Source organism: Acanthopagrus latus, chromosome 2 (genome assembly GCF_904848185.1).
Source record: "Acanthopagrus latus isolate v.2019 chromosome 2, fAcaLat1.1, whole genome shotgun sequence".
NCBI classification, from domain to species: Eukaryota; Metazoa; Chordata; class Actinopteri; order Spariformes; family Sparidae; genus Acanthopagrus; species Acanthopagrus latus.
The window spans coordinates 13215495-13234211 of record NC_051040.1 but is presented as its reverse complement, the minus strand read 5'-3'; the positions used below and the strand labels follow the sequence as shown (position 1 = coordinate 13234211).

Here is an 18717-nt window from a genome sequence, read left to right as displayed (position 1 = left end):
CTATGATCGGATTTTGTCAGGGCATGATGAGTCATGACAAACACACACATTTATGTTCACTCCGTCCACGGAGGCTCCAGCTCTCTCCAGTACAAACTTCAGAGAGGTTGTTCAAATTATATTCATCTTCACGCAGACTTAATCTCAGGACTTTTTGGGATCCTCTCGCAACAGCAATGATCTTCACAGGGGAACAGGTGGCTTGTCTGTGTGAAGTCCTTCTGCAGAGTGGTCGCGTAGATTGTCTTGCTGGCTTCCTCCACACTCTTCCTCCTCCCTCCCTCTCGTCTCCTCCTTCCCCCGGGGAGCTGGAGAGCGTGCTGAAGGCAAAAGCCGCAGTGGCCTTTAACCAGGGCCACTTCATTGACCTCTACGCCCTGCTGGAGGGCTTCCACTTCTCCCCTCGCAGCCAACCGCTCATGCAGCAGCTCTGGCTCAGAGCCCACTACATAGAGGCTGAGAGGCAGAGGGGCCGACCCCTGGGAGCTGTGGGGAAGTATCGCGTAAGGAGAAAGTTTCCTCTACCACGCACCATCTGGGATGGAGAGGAGACCAGCTACTGTTTCAAGGTAGGATAAATCTCCTTGTTGTGCTCTACAACTTTACTGCAGCTTTCCAGCACATTTACAATGCAGTTTAAGTACATTTTGCACAAGTATTGTACTAACTGTAAATACGATTTTATAGTACTTTTATGATAACTGAGTATCTTATGCTATGGGAATATTATACCTGACTCAATTTCTTAGAAAATTGGAGATTTATTAGTCTGCATGCAGATTCAGATCATTCATGAAAGAAGAAAGCGTATTTCATGTGGCTGTAAAATGTGCCACTTTAATTTCAGATTCACATAATCAATAGTACTTTAACTTTTGAGACTTAAAGTATAGTTATTTTTTATGGAAGCCCATTCTCAACAGTAAAAGAAAAAAATAAGATGAAAACTAAGGTTGGTGAAAAAATATTTCCATGGTAAGATATAGGATACAGTCAACTTTTATCTATTTTTTTTATGATTTTCTAATTCATATTTATGACTTTTATCTGAAAATAACTTTGTCCCATAATTATGACTTTTGAACTAATAATTATGTCTTTTTTATGAAATAATTTAAACTTTCTATCCGACAATTGACTTTTTACCTCATGATTTCGACTTGTCTCGTAATTATGACTGTCCAATGGAACGTACATACATTTTAATAAAGGTTCAAGGTTGTCTTGTATATTTATTTTTACAGGCAGAAAAGGGAGGATTACCAAACTAAAGCATTACGGTTTTGATATTATTTAAGCACCTGATTTACCTCTAGTACTGCTTCAACTCCTGGCAACAATCAGAAGTCAAACAACTTTACTTTTACAAGTGCTTTGGTAGCCATTAAATGTAATAATAATAATAATAATAATAATAATAATAATAATAATAATAATAATAATAATAATAATTCACCATTCACAGAGCTGCCCTCTAATTGAACTTAAGATACAGGCTAGCTGCGCTTCATAAATCTTTCTTTGTGTGTGTTTTTGTTCATCTCACTAACAGGAAAAATCAAGAAGTATTCTCCGGGAGTGGTACCGCCACACACCTTACCCCTCCACCCGGGAGAAGCGGGAGCTGGCAGCAGCCACCGGCCTGACGACCACACAGGTCAGCAACTGGTTCAAGAACCGCCGGCAGAGGGACCGAACCACGGACGTCACCGGGTCAGTACTCAGTAGGTCTATGACGAGATGACTGTATCAGCGGCACTCACCGGAACCACAGGGGACGACGCGGATGGATACACAGCCGTAGAACATCCATTTAGACTCGCGCCATGGACACATAATTCTTTTTGAATTTTACATAGCTAAAATTAATTTATTACATATTACCCTTTTGATTAATGGAGTAAGACTTCGCCAACACGTTTTGTGTGGTTTTAAATCAGGAACCGATAAAAAACAAACAAACAAAAAAAACCCCCAAGAGCTAGGATTGTTGACCGCGGAGTAATACGAGGAGCAGGCGATACAGCTTAATTTGGTACAACGGTTGGTTTTCTTAACCGACGAGAAAAAGAACTTCATTTTCTGGTAATCCAGTGAAAATGTTAATACTGAAATACCTGTTTCAGTAAACTAAACTTCACTAACTTAAGAATTAATTTTAACATTTTAAAGCAGAATCCGTAGTCATCCGTTGATGTTTTTTAAAAAAAATTACTTGTCCCTGCTTTACTCAAGGGTTTAACATTGTTCTATTGTTCTTCGGACAAATCAAAGTAGAATTTTAACTATAAGTTGTTTTTGTAATTGTATCTTACAAACAGTTTAGTTTAGTTAGTTTTGTTCCTTAAACATTGAACAACAGCACCCCCTTGTGGTCACACAAGGACATGATGTCATATTTGACTGGGGCGATGCCCATTGCATGTTAATGATGTTCCTAATCTCATCTCTTTATTTAGTTTCCAAACATCTCGCTCTGGAAGAACCTCCGCTGAGGTCGATCCTTCCTCCGACAATGACTGTTCTCCTCCAGGCAGCCCACATCCCCGATACCACTGGCGCCCACCTCCACCCCTCTGTCACCCTCCACCTCTTCTTCATTATTGAATCTGCCCTGCAAATGTTATGTTGTCATTTATATTTATTGCTTCTGTCCTAGTAATTGTTTTGTTTTGCTCCTGCTTGAATGCAAAGTTCATTTTCTGGTGCCAGACAAACAAATTCTTTGCAAAACGTGATATTGGAACGTGACTAAAACACACACAAAACACCACACAAGTGTCATGCATCTGGATTGAATTCAAGGTACCAGTTCACAGACATGCTGTACAGCTCATCCTTAAAAACAGTGTCCCCACGTGGTATCAAAACATTTATAACAATCAGCTTCTTCAGCTTGTTAAAAGGGAAGATATGGTGCGATGGTGCTGGTAAAATATTCCCACTGAAACAAATAAAATCATTTTTACTTTATTGCAGATGTTTCACTCCACCTTTTACATAGTGTAAAATAACAACAATAGATTTTCACTTGAATAACATCATTGCACTGACACAAAATGTGCAGTTGAGCCATACAATATACATAGGCAGCATTAATAACAGCAAGGCCAAGAGGATCGTCACCCAAGTGAAGGTAAACTCAAGAGAATTATTCACAAATACGACCTGGCTGTCGTTCACCGTTGTCACTGTTTGAACAGTGTTCACATCAGCTCAGAGAGGTGGCTACAGTCTGTCTTTATGAAGACATTAGTGCATCTCAATCATAGTAACGGAGTAAATAAATGCTACTGCTGCGCTTCTTCTTTTTTTTTCACAGGAAAGAAGCAGAACAAAACTAATTCACAGATTCTCCCCAGCTGTTCTTCCAGTACCACGATCCCAGAGTTATTATTCTCTAATTAAGTCTCCCATCCGCATAACATGCCATGACATTTGGACAAGTGTCTCCAATGTAATTCTTCACGTGAATCCAAGAAGACTAGTCGGGCCAACAAAGGCTGAGTCTTTGGTAAAGTTTTAGCTGGTGAACTGATTTTGTTTCACCAGGTGCATTTCAGCAATGCGGCATTTAGGCAATTATTTGTCATCAGTGTGACAAATGGCACTAGTGCTTCCAGTGTGGGGCCAAAAAGTGAGCATCAAAGTCACCACAATCATGTGTCCGTGTCTGCAGCTCAGAAGCCCAGATACTCTGCCAGAAACACGGCAATGATCTTGGTGAGGTTCACCACAGTGGGACGGTGCATGTTCTCCTCGGTGTCGTCCAGTGTGTGCCAGAACTGTGGGAAGGGAGTGGCGATGACGTGCAGCACAGGGACACCTGGATGTGTGTGAAGGAGAGGGAAGAGGAGAGGGAAAGAGGAAGATGACTCAAACACAAACTTTAGCCCTTTTTTACACAGCAATGCCGCATTATCTCTAGAGCGGTGGTTCGCCAATTTTCCGCCGTTGGTTGTTGACACAGAGTGAAGCACCTCCACCTTAAAGACGACGCTGCGGCTCCTAAAGAGGGGCGACGGTACACGTCATGATGATGACGTTGGTGTGTTATCAAGGTGTTTAATACATCAATCTAAACCCACGGACAGTTCATAATCATATGGATGCTGTAATAATGTGTTGTTAATGAGATCCTGACCCACCACATCCTGGAAAGTGATGAAGTTACGTTTTTCGCCCTAAATTACATAATTACATAATCGCCATCAGTTAACTGGAAGCTGTCTGACTCACTCCCAGGGATGGAAGCTGTTTTCTGGGGTAAAGTTCATCACAAACACTCGTGAGTTAAAGTTTTTTGCCGGTGACGGACGCTGTTTTTTGGGCAGAAAGGTGACAAAGGGTTGGTAGGACGGGACAGACAGGAGGACGAACGCTTCTCCACGCAGCTGTAGTATTTTTTTCCCTAATATAAGTTGCCAAAGACAGTTATAGTTACTAAATTACTTTTGTTTCGTCCTGTAACGTTGCTTTGTGGGAAATTTCTCTTTATTAAATTGAGTGAAGGACCTGTGCAGTTAGCAGACTGTATGATCGACACGCCCGCCGGCTTATCCATTCACACTGGTTCGGTTCCCCAATAATGCAGCCCTGATAGTATCTCCAGATACTACCTTGCGTATCGGCGCCGGAGCGAAATTTCACCCCTCGTTGCATCTGAAACTTTCACACAGAGGAGGATGCGGAGAATTGGTGCAGGATCCCCGCATGCAAGCGGCAGTGTGAAGCGGGCTACTGTGGTGCAGCCTGATGGCTCTTGAACAAATTTCACTCACCTTTGTGAAGGAAGGGGATGTGGTCGTCCTGTACAGGTCCGAGGTAAACATCCTTTCTGAAATACGTCTGCTCTGAGGGGTGAGATGTCAGAAGACCCTGCCGGTGAAGTCTCTTCTCTGTAGGAGAGAGGAGTGAAGGTCAGAGCAAGTGGTGAAGAAAAGGGAGGGGTTTTAAATATGCAAGAATAAGTCATACACAGTGTTTAACAATAGCTGTAATTAATGACTGTTTTCACTGTCAATTTTTCAGTCATTTTCTCGAGTCATTAATTAGCTGATGTCAGAAAAAGCTGAAAAGTGTTTCCTAAAGCCTGAGATGACGTCCGAACATGTCTTGTTTTATCTACAAGCCAAAGATGTTCAGCTTACTGTCATAGAGGAGTACGTAATCCAGGAAATACTGACTCAGACTAATTAATGGTTGAGAATAATAGTAGCTGGTAATACTGCTTACCTGCAGCGATCAGACGGTCAAACCAGCGTGCCGTGTTATCAAAGTGGTTCGCGATCAGCGGATCGGGACCGCCGAGCAGGTCCAGCAGCACAAAGAGATCCTGGAGAGAAGGTTAAAAGAGAAAGCAGAGTTTCTACGCCGTTACCATAGTAAAAATTAAAGCATTTTTCAGGATTTTCCAACACCTCATAGCTGCAGTAAATTCAAATACATCCAAGTGTATACAATCAAAACAATTGTTTCACTTCATGACAGTATGTCAGATGTTATTATGCTATAAAGGATTCAAACTGTTTCTTGATTGAATTCTGCAGAAGAGTTACAAATCAATGGGTTCTCTGAAAAACCACAAGGCAATGTCTCTTTCCAGAAATAACAACCCCATTACTCGAGATAATCCACAGACCTTGTTGCGAGCAGTTTAATGTGGGAACTATTTGTACTGGACTACACCTAACAACAGTGTCACTGTGCAGGATGAAACGTGCCTGTACTCCTAGATTAGAGGCTTGTGTGGGATCTGAATCTCTGGATTAATAGTGTTTTTGGCCGTGCGTGAAACTGCTCACAGCAAGGTCTGTGGATTACCTTTTGAGCCAGGGTCATGACTTCTGGAATTAATCAATCATCATGATTGTGATTTATAATGACAGTAATGCAGTTACAATATCAAAGCACTTTTTAACCTTGAAAAACACAAAATTAATATTCAAGCGTTTTCAGGGATTTTCAGCACCCATATGAATGAATGCTGGGAGAAAAGGGGCTCCTGAATATTGAGTGTCTTTTTAAATCACAGTGCGTGCCCTGACACGTAGAGACAGTTGTGTCTCGGTTATGTGACTACATGAGCGGGAGACGTTACAGACCAGTCGCCAGATTTGAGCAATTAAATTTGGAATAACTCCACGCAGACATGACCGACCTGCGGCAACTGTAAAACCTGTTTTTAAGCAGTCTGCTAAATTCAGCCTGCTCATCCATAATTTAGAGTGTGTGTTTGCGTCAGGATGTGAGGATGAGCATAAAGGCCGTTGTATTTCAGCAGTTTCCTCACCACGGCCTGAAGCATGGTGGTGTGAGCCGAGCCTGCGGGGTGAGGCGTGTTGGCCAAGCGCTCGGCCAAGTGACGGGAGCCGTACAGCGAGTCCGTGGCGGTCCACTCCTCGAACGACTCCTCGCCGTCGAAAAACACCAGCTGGAGAGACACTGGGAGTTTCTGAGAGGAAATCAGATTAAAATGCACTTTAGAGGAAGCAGCAGCTGAGGCCAGTTTTCTGTTTTCTGCAGCGATGTTGCAGTGTGTGTTTCTACGGTAACTACATAAATCACAGCCTCTGGGGGGGGGGGGCTGCTATATACAGATGACTGCTGCAAAGAAAGTGAGGGGTTGGAGTCAGCATTTTCTATCCTGTACTGCAGGCACAGGGGCAAGGAGGGGGATGAGACAATAGAGGGGAAAAAAGGAGACAATCTACTCTTGTCAGTGTCTCTTCATCATAGCAGGAAATACAGTAATGAATCAAATAGGAAACTAACTAGTGTCTGTATTTTAAGAGCAAATAGTAAAAGTTGCTCATATCATAAAACACAAATGAGCTCAAACCTGCTGTTTGAATGACCTAAGCTGAGCATCCAGAGAGGTGACGAGCTCCAGGATCATAGCGCAGGGCACTGCCGAGTCGCTGGCCCCGAGGAACACCTTCTCTGGGGCCCGTGGGTCTGGAGGTAGGGCCTTGGAGTCGTAGTGACAGGCCAGGAGCAACCTGCGAGGTGCCGAAGGGTCCAGAGTGGCAACAATGTTAGTGAAGGTGACCTGGCCTCGGGGCGTCGGAGACTGGAAGGAGTCTAAGTCGACGGCCCAGCCAGCAGACAGCGAAGACAGAGTGGAGGTGATGTGCTGCAGCGGAGCAGATCGCAGGGGGATTCAAGATTTATTTCAGAGGAAGAGAATGTGTAAAGAGGAGGAGGAAACTATAAATATTTGCACACACACCTGCTGTACTGCCAGGCTGCCTTGTGTTCCCGGGAGCCGCTCTATTAGAATGGGCCTCAGGTGAGTCTCCCACAGGCGAGTACCATCCACCTGAGAGGCCAGACGGCGGATCTGAGCTGGAGAGCACTTACTGGGTTTGTGGGACAACTGGATGGACAGGAGATAAGATTTATGACTATGAAGGAAATGTTGGAGCATTCAGTGAACATAAGGCAGAACTGAGTGCAACGGTGTATAAATAAAACCGACGTATCTTGACAAACACTTTCCAGGTCGCTGTGGTTTAGTCTTCGGGTTATAAAAAAAGAAAAAACATGTGCCACGTCTTCTCTGATTCACTTTCTTCATATGTGCACTTTATTTACCCAACAATGTCATTCTGTTTCTGTCTACTCCATTATATAGAAACAATTATCTCTTGCATACTGTAGGAGATGACTGAAGTTGCCCCTTATTTATTTTTTTTGCTGTTAATGTTAATTTTTTGTGTTTTCCTTCGCTGAATTGGGGACCCAAAATAGAGTTAGCCATTTCTGTTAAATCCCCTTGAGGCAAATTTGTGATTTAGCACTATATGAATAATATCTACTTGGCAAGTACTGGGTCACACTGAAGGGACAAACAAACTACATCGAACACAAACATTACTTTCACTGCCAATTATTACTGTCTGGTCCACTAAAGGTGCATCACAATGTCCTAACATCCAAGAAGAGGCATCAGTTTGCCTATACTCTTCCCTCTCCAGTCAAAAATGTGTTTGCTTTTAAAATCTTCTCCACGCAGAATATTGTTTATTCAAGTGTTTGACACTGGACGGCTGTTTCCACATTCATCTGCAGAAGGGGAAACTTTCTCTGTAATCACCTTTAATCTGAGCTGAACACGTGTTCGCACCAGCAGGACTTTTCATGCCAATGGTGGTACATAATGCAATTTACAAAAACAATGATGTGGAAACACTGAGAACAGACTTTTCAGTGATGTAAGCGACATCTTGTGTCCAGCAGTAAAACTTCTGATGTGAAGAATATGTGCAAAGTCACAGATTCTGGATTTTGAGAATGTTTGATGAGGATTATTGTAACATTTTGTAACCTTTCACAGATTATGACTCGAAGCAGAGCAGAAACTGTCAGGAGGGGATTTCTTTAAGACACAGGAGCAAAGTTTCTCAACTAGAACAGGAGAATATTTGTAATTTGTGCTTAAAAATGACCCACATGATAAATCAGTTAACAAAATAGCTGAACAATATATCGCTTAAGCATCTGTATCGCAATATGCAGATACACGATAGTCTTCAGGGGTAGACTGATTATCATCCCTGAACTATTGTCCCTGATTATTGATATCAGTGATGATTCTGTCAGACTCCTGATAAAATAAACTAATTAAAACATGTGCTGCTTTGGCTCTGAGGCAGCATCCTCTCTCACAATGTCCCGATCACAACACCATCTGATAGGTAACATGTCACTAGTAATAACCTATAAACACGAAGAATCACAATCTGCAAAGTAACAACTAACTGAACTTATCAAATAAATGTAGTGGAGAGGAAACGCAAAGTAGCAGAAAATGGAAATACTCAACTACCTCCAGATTGTACTTGAGTAAACTGCACGTGTGTGTATTTCATCACAGGTTGTTTGAAATTTTGACACAAAGAGTTTAATTCTAATTGTAAATGAATGTCCGTCCCAAACATCCGTTTTCAGTCTGCTTGCTTTCTAATAATTAGTATCGGCCCTGAAAAGCCATTTTGGTCGACTGCTAATAGTCAAGTCAGGGGATATGCAGTTTTAAAGTGAGGCAACATGTCATACAATAGAAAAAAAAATCTTGCACAGTTCCTCATTTTCAAAAAAATGAACCTACAAGGGACATCTTTGGTTGTTTTTCGTAACTTCCATCCCCTGAAAAATCACCCCCCCTCATTATAGAATGATTTATTCCTTCCAAAAGAAGAGCGACTGAAGCTATCAGGGGGGAGATCCCTGTATTTTTTCCATGTGTGTGATCACTGTGTGGCTGTCAGTGATCTACTTCGGCCCTTTAACGTAGCTAACATGAACAAGGGGTCAACAAAACATAAAAAAAACCTACAAGTTCTGTACAGTTGTTGTAGCGAGACAGTTTAAATTCATGATCAGCTTTGTTAGTCTGGCTACATGTCTTAGATCTGGTTACCGGGACAGAAGTCCAGACAATGGAGCAACACTACCTGTTTTTGTTCCTCATCTGACTGCTGCACCTGCACCTTTTTATCATGCGTTTTATTGCTCTTACACATTTTGATGTTACACTATTTGTATTGCTGTGTATATTCTTGTTGCTTTTGCACAAATCCCATTGCTCTCTAACTTTGTAGTTAACTTCAATTGCATTCTGTTTATGTATCTCTATATCATGTACATATATAGATATAGGTTCATAACATATGCACCTTATTCCTGCTGTTCTATAAATTTTATAGCCTTATGTAGTGGAGCCATATGGTTTCACAACAGTCTGACAGTTACTTGTACAACCAGAGTGACAACATCTTGAATCTCACTATTAGATTTCAGACACTTCTGACTGAGAAGCTTTACAGTCTGTGTTTACTCTTACCCTGTCTTTGGTCAGGTCTGCAGCCGGCATGCGGTTCACATGTCCATTGCTGGTGTCGTTCGACAGGTAGACCCCCAGCACCACCGCCAGCACCAGAACAGCGAGGAGGCACAGCAGAAGTACCCGGGCCCGGGGCATCCGCACCCGGTCACAGCCGGGGAAAGAGCCGCTGCCGTTGCCCTGCTGCAGAGGCTTGTACCTCCGACTTGACCTGGACATGACTCGGAGAAACTGTCCCCCTCTGTGAGGTCTATCAGTCAGTCAGTCAGTCTGTCAGTCCTTACAGCTACGTGTCCAAACCGAGCTGCGGGGCATGTAGGAGGGAGGTCCGCACAGGAAGTCGAGGAGGGACGCTGGCTGTGAGCTGAAGCAGCAGACTCGATGAGAACACAGCACAGTCTGTCGGTCTGTAATCCCGCTTCAACATAATGAGCCATTTGCTGTGGTCCCCACCTTCAATGCGACTCTAGCAGACCGGTTCTTGGGAGCCATGGTTGTCTGTATGGTTTGTTCTGGTCCAGTTAAATCCAGGATACATTATAATATACACAGGAACACGTTAACTCTGTATCAGCTTCTGTCGGTTAGCGAACAGCAACTCTTCACTGCTGCCGAACTCATTTCTTCCGCTAACAGCGACTCACGACAGGAGTCAGAACAAAATGCCCCTGTAGACACATGTTATAGCTCTTTTTTTAAGCAGTACCCGCCTAAAGATGAACATATTTTGCGTCTTCTCAGTGCAGGACATAATATGATTTATGGCTCAATGGCGGGGCTTCGTTTAGGTTTTTGTCTCTGGAGGTCGGCAAACAGCTCTGTAGAGCGCTACCGCCCCCCGCTGGACAGATGGAGGAATTGCAGCACATAATATTGATTACATGCTAGCACTGTTTAGAAGTGACTACTAGGTACATTTACTCACTCAAGTACTGTAGCTGAGTGCAATTTTGAGGTTCGTGTTCATTACTTGACTTTTTCCATGTGTCATTTATTTTCCCATTCTTTACCAATCTTTTTAATTTGGCTTTTGATATGGAGTTACTGCATCAATTACATTATTTTAGTGCCTGTTTCACAATCAATCAAAATACCAGACACCACAGATATTGCCAAATGATTTCTTAGTATAGATTAAAATACCACTAAATATGTCTTGAAATTGTTATTAATCCCACTTTCATACACGGAAACATTAAAGTCCTACATACATACAGTATATCATTACATCAGCCATTTTAATCCAATGATACTTTTCTGAAATTGGTGATTCTGCATGAGTACTTTTACTTTAGTCACTTTAAAGACATCTTGATGCAAATACGAATAAATCCAGATTTTAAAAAATGCAAACATTTTTAACCAAGTAACTTTTGAATGTGTTACTTCACCTTACCTTCCCTCAGTTCTTGTTAGTTATCTGTCAAGTTGAGAAACTAGCTTTATATGATGTAAGGATTTTCTATATTTCTACCATGTTTTTTACACTAGGGGTAACCTTCATATAACCTGTATGATTAAAATGTGCAGATCTGCAGTAAGTGAAGTACTAAACTATATTTCAAACTTGTTTCCCGACCTCTCTTTCCCATTACAGAGGCATTCAAATAATTGCATCGTTATGTTTTCTTAATTCTCATGTCTTGCATCATGCCTGAACAAAACAATACAAGTTACATGACCTACTTCTCAGTCCCGCCAGATTTTCATCCGGGAAAATGAACGGAAGCGGAAGCTGTCATTTAAACGCTTGTGATTGGTCCTCAGACACGAAGCCCCGCGCTCGTTGGCTGCTGATTGGTCGAAACACCTGTCCATCAGCTCCTGCAGTAGTTACGCCTTCCGTACAAATACAGCGTTAGCGGGTCTTTTTTGACTCATTCGCGCTTTCTCTGCTGAGCCTGGTGCAAGTTTGTGGTCAGCTACACATTTTTGACACCGAGGAGAAGTTGAAGTTGTAGCTGGACAGCTGCTGTTTTCTCGGGACACGAGTATCATAACACTCCGCCAGCATGCATGTGATAAAGCGAGGTGAGTTAATTCTCTGTTGTGATGGGGCAGTGAGAAGGGTCACAGCTAGCTTAAGTGCTATTCCTGTCTGTAATGTGTTTCTAGATCAGTTACGAACTGACTGGGCCTCATCTAATGTTAATGTCTCAGCCTGACTCATTAGATCACACTAACGAAACTTGTCCGCCATGCTTTAGTCTGTAAAGAAGCGTGTGCGGCAACTGGCAAACGATAGCTAGTAGATAGCACAAGTTTAGTTTAAGCTAGTTCACCAAAGTTACAAAGCAGGCTGTCGCAGTTATACTGAGATAATTAGCTTTATGATAACAAGCATATCGTTTTGGAGAATATATATTGGTGACCTGTTGGCCATACAAACTTGAGTAATCAAATCCTGAGTCCCTCCGTTGAAGGTTTATTGTAGGTGGGGTTTATGTATTTAGCAATACGTCTTTGTCATAGTTGGCGCCAAAAGGCAAAGTTATGCTTAATATGCCTGCCTGGATGTCAGTGTGGGGCTCAGAGGAAATGCGAGTGGACTTGTTTCTTGTGGTAGGCCAGGAAAAAGTTTGGATTAATAGATTTGAAAACCTAGCTTCGAGGATTTAATAGTCAACTAAGCAAGTATTTGAAGATCACAATAAGTTATAATGTAATTTAGTACATTCATTAATAAGCTGTACGTGAGTGCAACTTTGAGATAACTGTATTGTACTCGAGTATTTCCATTTTATGCTACATTTGACCGCCATATTTTATAACTATTAGAGGTCTTTAGTCACTTTCTAATTTTGGATTACTTGCTCAAAATACTAATCAACAAGTAAATCATGATATAAATTAATCTACCCAGCAGTATATTAAGTAATTCAAATCAGCTCTCCCTTCACCCTAATATTAAAGTGCTGTAAACAGTAACGTCTCAATTTTAACCAAGTAAGTTAGTACAAGTAATGTTGTTTTAGACTCTGCACTCCTTACAATTGCGCAGTTTTTTTGTTGTACATATAAGTATGAATTTTTTGTGTATATGTATATAAACCTGGTTCTGATATGATGTTTGATTCTGAACTGGACCACTCTGCATCAAGATGACTTTTGGTACTTTAAGTATATTTTAATGTGTACATTCTTATACTTGTAAATTACTATTTATACACTAGTCTTCCTACTTTTACTCTGAATCAGAAGACGTCCTCCACCATTGATTAAAAGCAGGATTTGTCGGTGTTTAAGACCATGTTGGTGTTAATATTTGGATAAACAGTTTATAAATACTTGTTTTCAGAGCAGTCCAGTCTTGGACCTGACTGGATTTGTTGTGACTGTTGTGGCTACAGTTTGATCTTGACTGTTTATTGATTGCATATTTATGCCGACTGTCAAATTTTAGATTGGGTTAACTGATAAGTGTATTTGTTTATTTTTCAGATGGACGCCAAGAGCGCGTCATGTTCGATAAAATCACCTCTCGCATTCAGAAGCTGTGCTACGGACTAAACTCTGACTTTGTAGATCCGGCCCAGATTACGATGAAGGTCATTCAGGGTTTGTACAGCGGCGTCACCACCGTGGAGCTTGACACTCTGGCAGCAGAGATCGCTGCCACACTCACAACTAAACACCCTGACTATGCCATCCTCGCTGCCCGGATCGCCGTCTCAAACCTGCACAAAGAAACGAAGAAGGTGTTCAGTGAGGTGATGGAGGACCTGTACAACTACATCAACCCCCTGAATAAGCAGCACTCTCCAATGATCTCCAAGGAGACGCTTGACATCGTTCTTGAGAACAAAGACCGCCTTAACTCCGCCATTATTTTCGACCGTGACTTCTCCTACAACTTCTTCGGCTTCAAGACTCTGGAGCGATCGTACCTGTTGAAGATCAACGGCAAAGTGGCTGAGCGACCGCAGCACATGCTCATGAGAGTCTCTGTTGGAATTCACAAAAGAGATATCGAAGCGGCGATTGAGACCTACAACCTGCTGTCGGAAAAGTGGTTCACCCACGCCTCCCCTACACTCTTCAACGCTGGAACCAACCGGCCACAGCTGTCCAGCTGCTTCCTGCTCGCCATGAAAGATGACAGCATCGAAGGCATTTATGATACGCTGAAACAGTGTGCCCTCATCTCCAAGTCGGCTGGAGGAATCGGTGTGGCAGTCAGCTGCATTAGATCAACAGGGAGCTACATTGCTGGCACCAATGGCAACTCCAACGGACTGGTCCCCATGCTGAGAGTTTACAACAACACGGCACGTTATGTCGACCAGGGCGGCAACAAGAGACCTGGAGCCTTTGCCATGTACCTGGAGCCCTGGCACTTCGATGTGTTCGACTTCCTGGAGCTGAAGAAGAACACAGGAAAGGAGGAGCAGAGAGCCAGAGACCTTTTCTATGGCATGTGGATCCCTGACCTGTTCATGAAGAGGGTGGAGAGCAACCAAGACTGGTCCCTGATGTGTCCCAACGAGTGCCCCGGGCTGGACGAGTGCTGGGGGGAGGAGTTTGAGAAGCTCTACACCTCATATGAGAAGGAGGGGAGGGTCAAGCGTACGGTGAAGGCTCAGCAGGTGTGGCACGCCATTATTGAGTCCCAGACTGAAACGGGAACACCATACATGCTGTACAAAGACGCCTGCAACAGAAAGAGCAACCAGCAGAACCTGGGCACCATCAAGAGCAGCAACCTCTGCACAGAGATTGTTGAATACACCAGTAATGACGAGGTAGCGGTCTGTAATCTGGCCTCCATTGCGCTCAACATGTACGTCACCCCGGAACGGACTTTTGACTTTAAAAAACTAGCATCTGTGACCAAAGTTATCGTCAAAAACTTGAACAAGATCATTGAGATCAACTACTATCCCGTGCCTGAAGCGGAGAAATCCAACAAGCGCCACAGGCCGATAGGAATCGGTGTCCAGGGTTTGGCAGATGCCTTCATCCTCATGCGGTACCCGTTTGAAAGCCCCGAGGCTCAGCTGCTCAACATCCAGATCTTCGAGACCATCTACTACGCTGCCCTGGAGGCAAGCTGCGAGCTGGCTGCTGAGCTCGGCCCTTACGAGACGTACGAAGGCTGCCCGGTCAGCAAGGGCATCCTGCAGTACGACATGTGGGAAAAGACGCCCACTGACCTGTTGGACTGGAAGCTGCTGAAGGAGAAGATCGCCAAGCATGGCGTGAGGAACAGCCTGCTGCTGGCCCCGATGCCCACTGCCTCCACCGCCCAGATCCTGGGCAACAACGAATCAATCGAAGCATACACCAGCAACATCTACACCCGCAGGGTCCTCTCTGGAGAGTTCCAGATCGTTAATCCTCATCTGCTCAAAGACTTGACGGAGAGGGGGCTGTGGAGCGAGGAGATGAAGAACCAGCTGATCGCTCACAATGGATCGATTCAGGTAATCTGTCCAGGTCACATACCTTAGGAATTAAACTAATGTTTGTATTGTCAGGATGCTAATTTCTGTATGGCTGTATTTTAAAAAGAAAACTATCATATAACCAAAATAATATTAGCTGTTTTTAGTTTTTCTGTATTCTAGCTTTTCCAGTAAATAGTCCTTAAGGTTTCGTGTTTTGTAGCATTGAGACATTTCTAAACTTTATTTGTTTTGTTTCAACAGAACATCGAAGGAATTCCAGATGATCTGAAGCAGCTGTATAAAACTGTGTGGGAAATCTCCCAGAAGACGGTACTCAAGATGGCCGCCGATCGCGGTGCCTACATCGACCAGAGCCAGTCCCTGAACATCCACATCGCAGAGCCGAACTACGGCAAACTGACCAGCATGCACTTCTATGGCTGGAAACAAGTAAGTAGAACTGCAACTAAGGGTTATTTCCAATGTTCATTATACACTCAATTAATTGATTATACATTTGATCTATAAAATGGTGAAAAATGCCGACCACTGTTCCCTGAAGCCAAAGATTATGTCCCTCTGTGGCCTGTTCGTTCCCAAACAAGAAAATATTCATGTTTTAAGAAGCTGGAATCAGAATTTTTACATTATTCCTAACAATCACTCAAACCGATAAGTAAAAGAGCCGGCCAATAATGTAATAGTTGACAACTAAATAAAGAGTGATCGATTAATTGTTGCAGCTCAATCATTAAGTGGACAGAGGTATAAAGAATGAAAGCAAACAGATGTTAAATTCAGTCCCCCTTCTCCCTACAGGGTCTGAAGACAGGAATGTACTACCTGAGGACGAAGCCTGCTGCCAACCCCATCCAGTTCACCCTGAACAAGGAGAAGCTGAAGGAGGCACCGGAGCCCGTCGCTGCATCAGAGGAGGAGATCAAAGAACGTAACGTGGCCGCCATGGTGTGTTCTCTGCAGAACCGGGACGACTGCCTCATGTGTGGATCTTAAACATGTCCTTTCTCTCTTCACTCCGTAACTACTCTCTTACCCGAGGAAGGCCTTGAAGCTTTGGGTTAGGGTCCTGATGGTATTGCATTGTGTCTAATAGTTCACAAACTCATTGATCATACTTTGGAGCACTGACGAGAGCTTGTCAGAATGTATAGAATTAATTTTATTAAATACAAGCGTTCTGTCAACTCACTGTTAATAAAAGTACTTACTACAAAATGTGTTTTATGTTTGAAATAAAAGCTTTGTAATAGAAAATAAAAGTTTTTACATGCAAGCTGTGTAATTGGATTTGTATGAGCTGTGTGTAAACTGTCCCTGAAGATCCACAAGCGCGTGTCGACCATGTTGCCAGATTGAGCAGTAATTGACTGTGTTGTGCGGTGTGTGGACAGCATTTTTGGCTGGTGTACAATGAGTTTAGAAATGCATAAAAAAAAATAATAAAAATGATAGTACATGAAAATAGGTCCATTGTTGCACCAAAACACCCAGTCATTCAGAATAACTGATAGGATGATTTTATTTTTGCTGAGGAGATAATGAGTTACCATCATTACCATCCACCTGCAACAGAAAGCTCTGTGCTTATTATGACATCATTATTTTTTCAGTTTTTTGATCGGTGATGCTTGTGTACTCTTCCTGTGTGTGTGTGTGTGGAGATGGGTCCTATTTTAGTTATTTGCACTGTCCCTTTAGTTTTACTTCATTGTAATGACAGAGGGCAGAAACAGTAGTTGCATAGCTGCACTTATCAATGTGACCTGTGTTCTAGTGAACATGTTAGTTAATGATGTATGAAAAGACTGATGGGCCATAATACTGTTTCTGCATTCATTTGCATTATCATGTGTAATATTTGGGCTGGAAAGCATCAAACTGACCAGATTGCGATCCTAGAGCCTAAATAGATGCAATCACGTATTTTCTTTGGTTCAACCAACAGTCGTAACTCAAAATATTCAATGAACTGTTATGTAAGACATGAGACAAAAAAAAACAACTTCTGCATCTTTACCTGAAAAGACAAAAATTGACAATGTTTGTCTGACCAATGTTGATAACATAGTTGCAAGCTGTGACAATTTTGTAAACCAGCTGTAAGTTGGCTCCGGTTATTATACTATTGATCAACTGATTCATCATGTCAGACATTTATGGAGCAATAACACCATAGTCTGGGTTCAACCTGTCTAGTATGAGGATTTGCTGCTTTTTGGTGCAGTAAAATGCAATAAACCGAATATGTTGGGGTTTTGTACTTCTAATTAAAGACAGCAAGCAATCTAAAAATAAGTCGCTCAGGGAATTATCGTTTTTTTTCTGATGAACCATGTAAATAATGTAAATCACTTTCTTGATTGAGCAGCAACAGAAGCAGGAAACTTACAACTTCCATTTCACAAACAATTAAAATGGGACAATGTTCTGATAGTTATTTTTAATATATTTTTTATAAAATAATGAAAACATAATTTACACTTTTAAATGTACAAGTTATTACAACCCAAAGAAAACAATGTGTCTGTGCATCACGTACCTCTGTCATGTGCAGAAAGCACCGATGCACAGAGAGGAAAAGACGATGCCAGGAAATAATAATAATAATAAAAAAATGAGGAATCAGTTTTGTACACAGATCAAAAGTAAAACAGCATACACAAACAAAAACACAGTACCCTCTCATCTTCACTATTGTCTGCAACAGTGGGAATGTGTTAAAAAATAAATTATCAAAATATTTAACATCTAAAAAAAAAACCTAGTTTTACAATATTACCATTAACCATAATGCATTATTGATTTGTTCAACAGGGATCACTGTGTATGCTTTAAATAGCTTGCAATTATACATAACAAACAAAACTATAAAAAGAAATAAACCTTGCCCCTTTTACATAAGCAAACCAATGTGATACAAAAAAAAAAAAAAATCTCAGCTATACCTGCGAAACTGCATGAACGATTTACTAAAAGAGGAATAACTGGAGTGTGTAACGTGAAACCTGAACTGGAAAAAGTCCACACATGAAAAGGAAAGAGAATATGAACCCCCATCAACAGACTGGTAAAAGTAGTCTGAGCCCAAACACAAAGGTCCAGTTAAGCTTAGATATAAAGGTATCAAAGATAATGGGATGACAACTGCCGAGGGTGAGACTGTATAACTGGCTGCAGGAGAATAACAGATGCAGCCATTCTTATTTCTCCAGGCTGAAGATGAGCGGGAGGAAATGGCAGCTTTCTGTCCCGCTCAGAGTCAATACAAGACTTGTTCCCTCTTAAGTCAGTGAAAGAAAAGTATATCTACTAACAGGGAGTGGGTGATACCGATCACCTCTGTGAAAAAATCGATTAAGGAACTGTTCATATCTCTATGTCAAGTTTAATCCAGCCAATTAAATACGTAAAAGTCAAGCTATTAAATCATACAAATCCAATATTGTCATAAAATCGACCTTG

General features: G+C 42.1%; 3 protein-coding genes across 3 annotated transcripts; 2 read left to right on the top strand and 1 right to left on the bottom strand.

Annotated features, from left to right (window-relative positions):
• Window positions 1-25: 25 nt before the first annotated feature.
• Window positions 26-2973, top strand: six9 (SIX homeobox 9). Its single transcript, XM_037123362.1, has 3 exons — window positions 26-569; window positions 1553-1713; window positions 2460-2973. Exons 1-3 carry the CDS (start codon window positions 27-29, stop codon window positions 2605-2607), a joined length of 852 nt encoding a protein of 283 aa, XP_036979257.1. The 5' UTR covers window position 26; the 3' UTR covers window positions 2608-2973.
• qpctla (glutaminyl-peptide cyclotransferase-like a) lies at window positions 2955-11537 on the bottom strand. The gene is made up of 7 exons (XM_037123348.1): window positions 9848-11537; window positions 7232-7378; window positions 6842-7135; window positions 6293-6454; window positions 5236-5335; window positions 4782-4898; window positions 2955-3826 (listed from the first exon to the last, which is right to left on the bottom strand). The coding sequence occupies exons 1-7, from the start codon at window positions 10064-10066 to the stop codon at window positions 3681-3683; spliced, it is 1185 nt and encodes a 394-aa protein (XP_036979243.1). The 5' UTR covers window positions 10067-11537; the 3' UTR covers window positions 2955-3680.
• A 155-nt stretch (window positions 11538-11692) lies between these two features.
• Window positions 11693-16528, top strand: LOC119033355 (ribonucleoside-diphosphate reductase large subunit). Its single transcript, XM_037123334.1, has 4 exons — window positions 11693-11878; window positions 13289-15270; window positions 15496-15684; window positions 16054-16528. The coding sequence occupies exons 1-4, from the start codon at window positions 11860-11862 to the stop codon at window positions 16246-16248; spliced, it is 2385 nt and encodes a 794-aa protein (XP_036979229.1). The 5' UTR covers window positions 11693-11859; the 3' UTR covers window positions 16249-16528.
• The last annotated feature ends 2189 nt before the right edge of the window (window positions 16529-18717 follow it).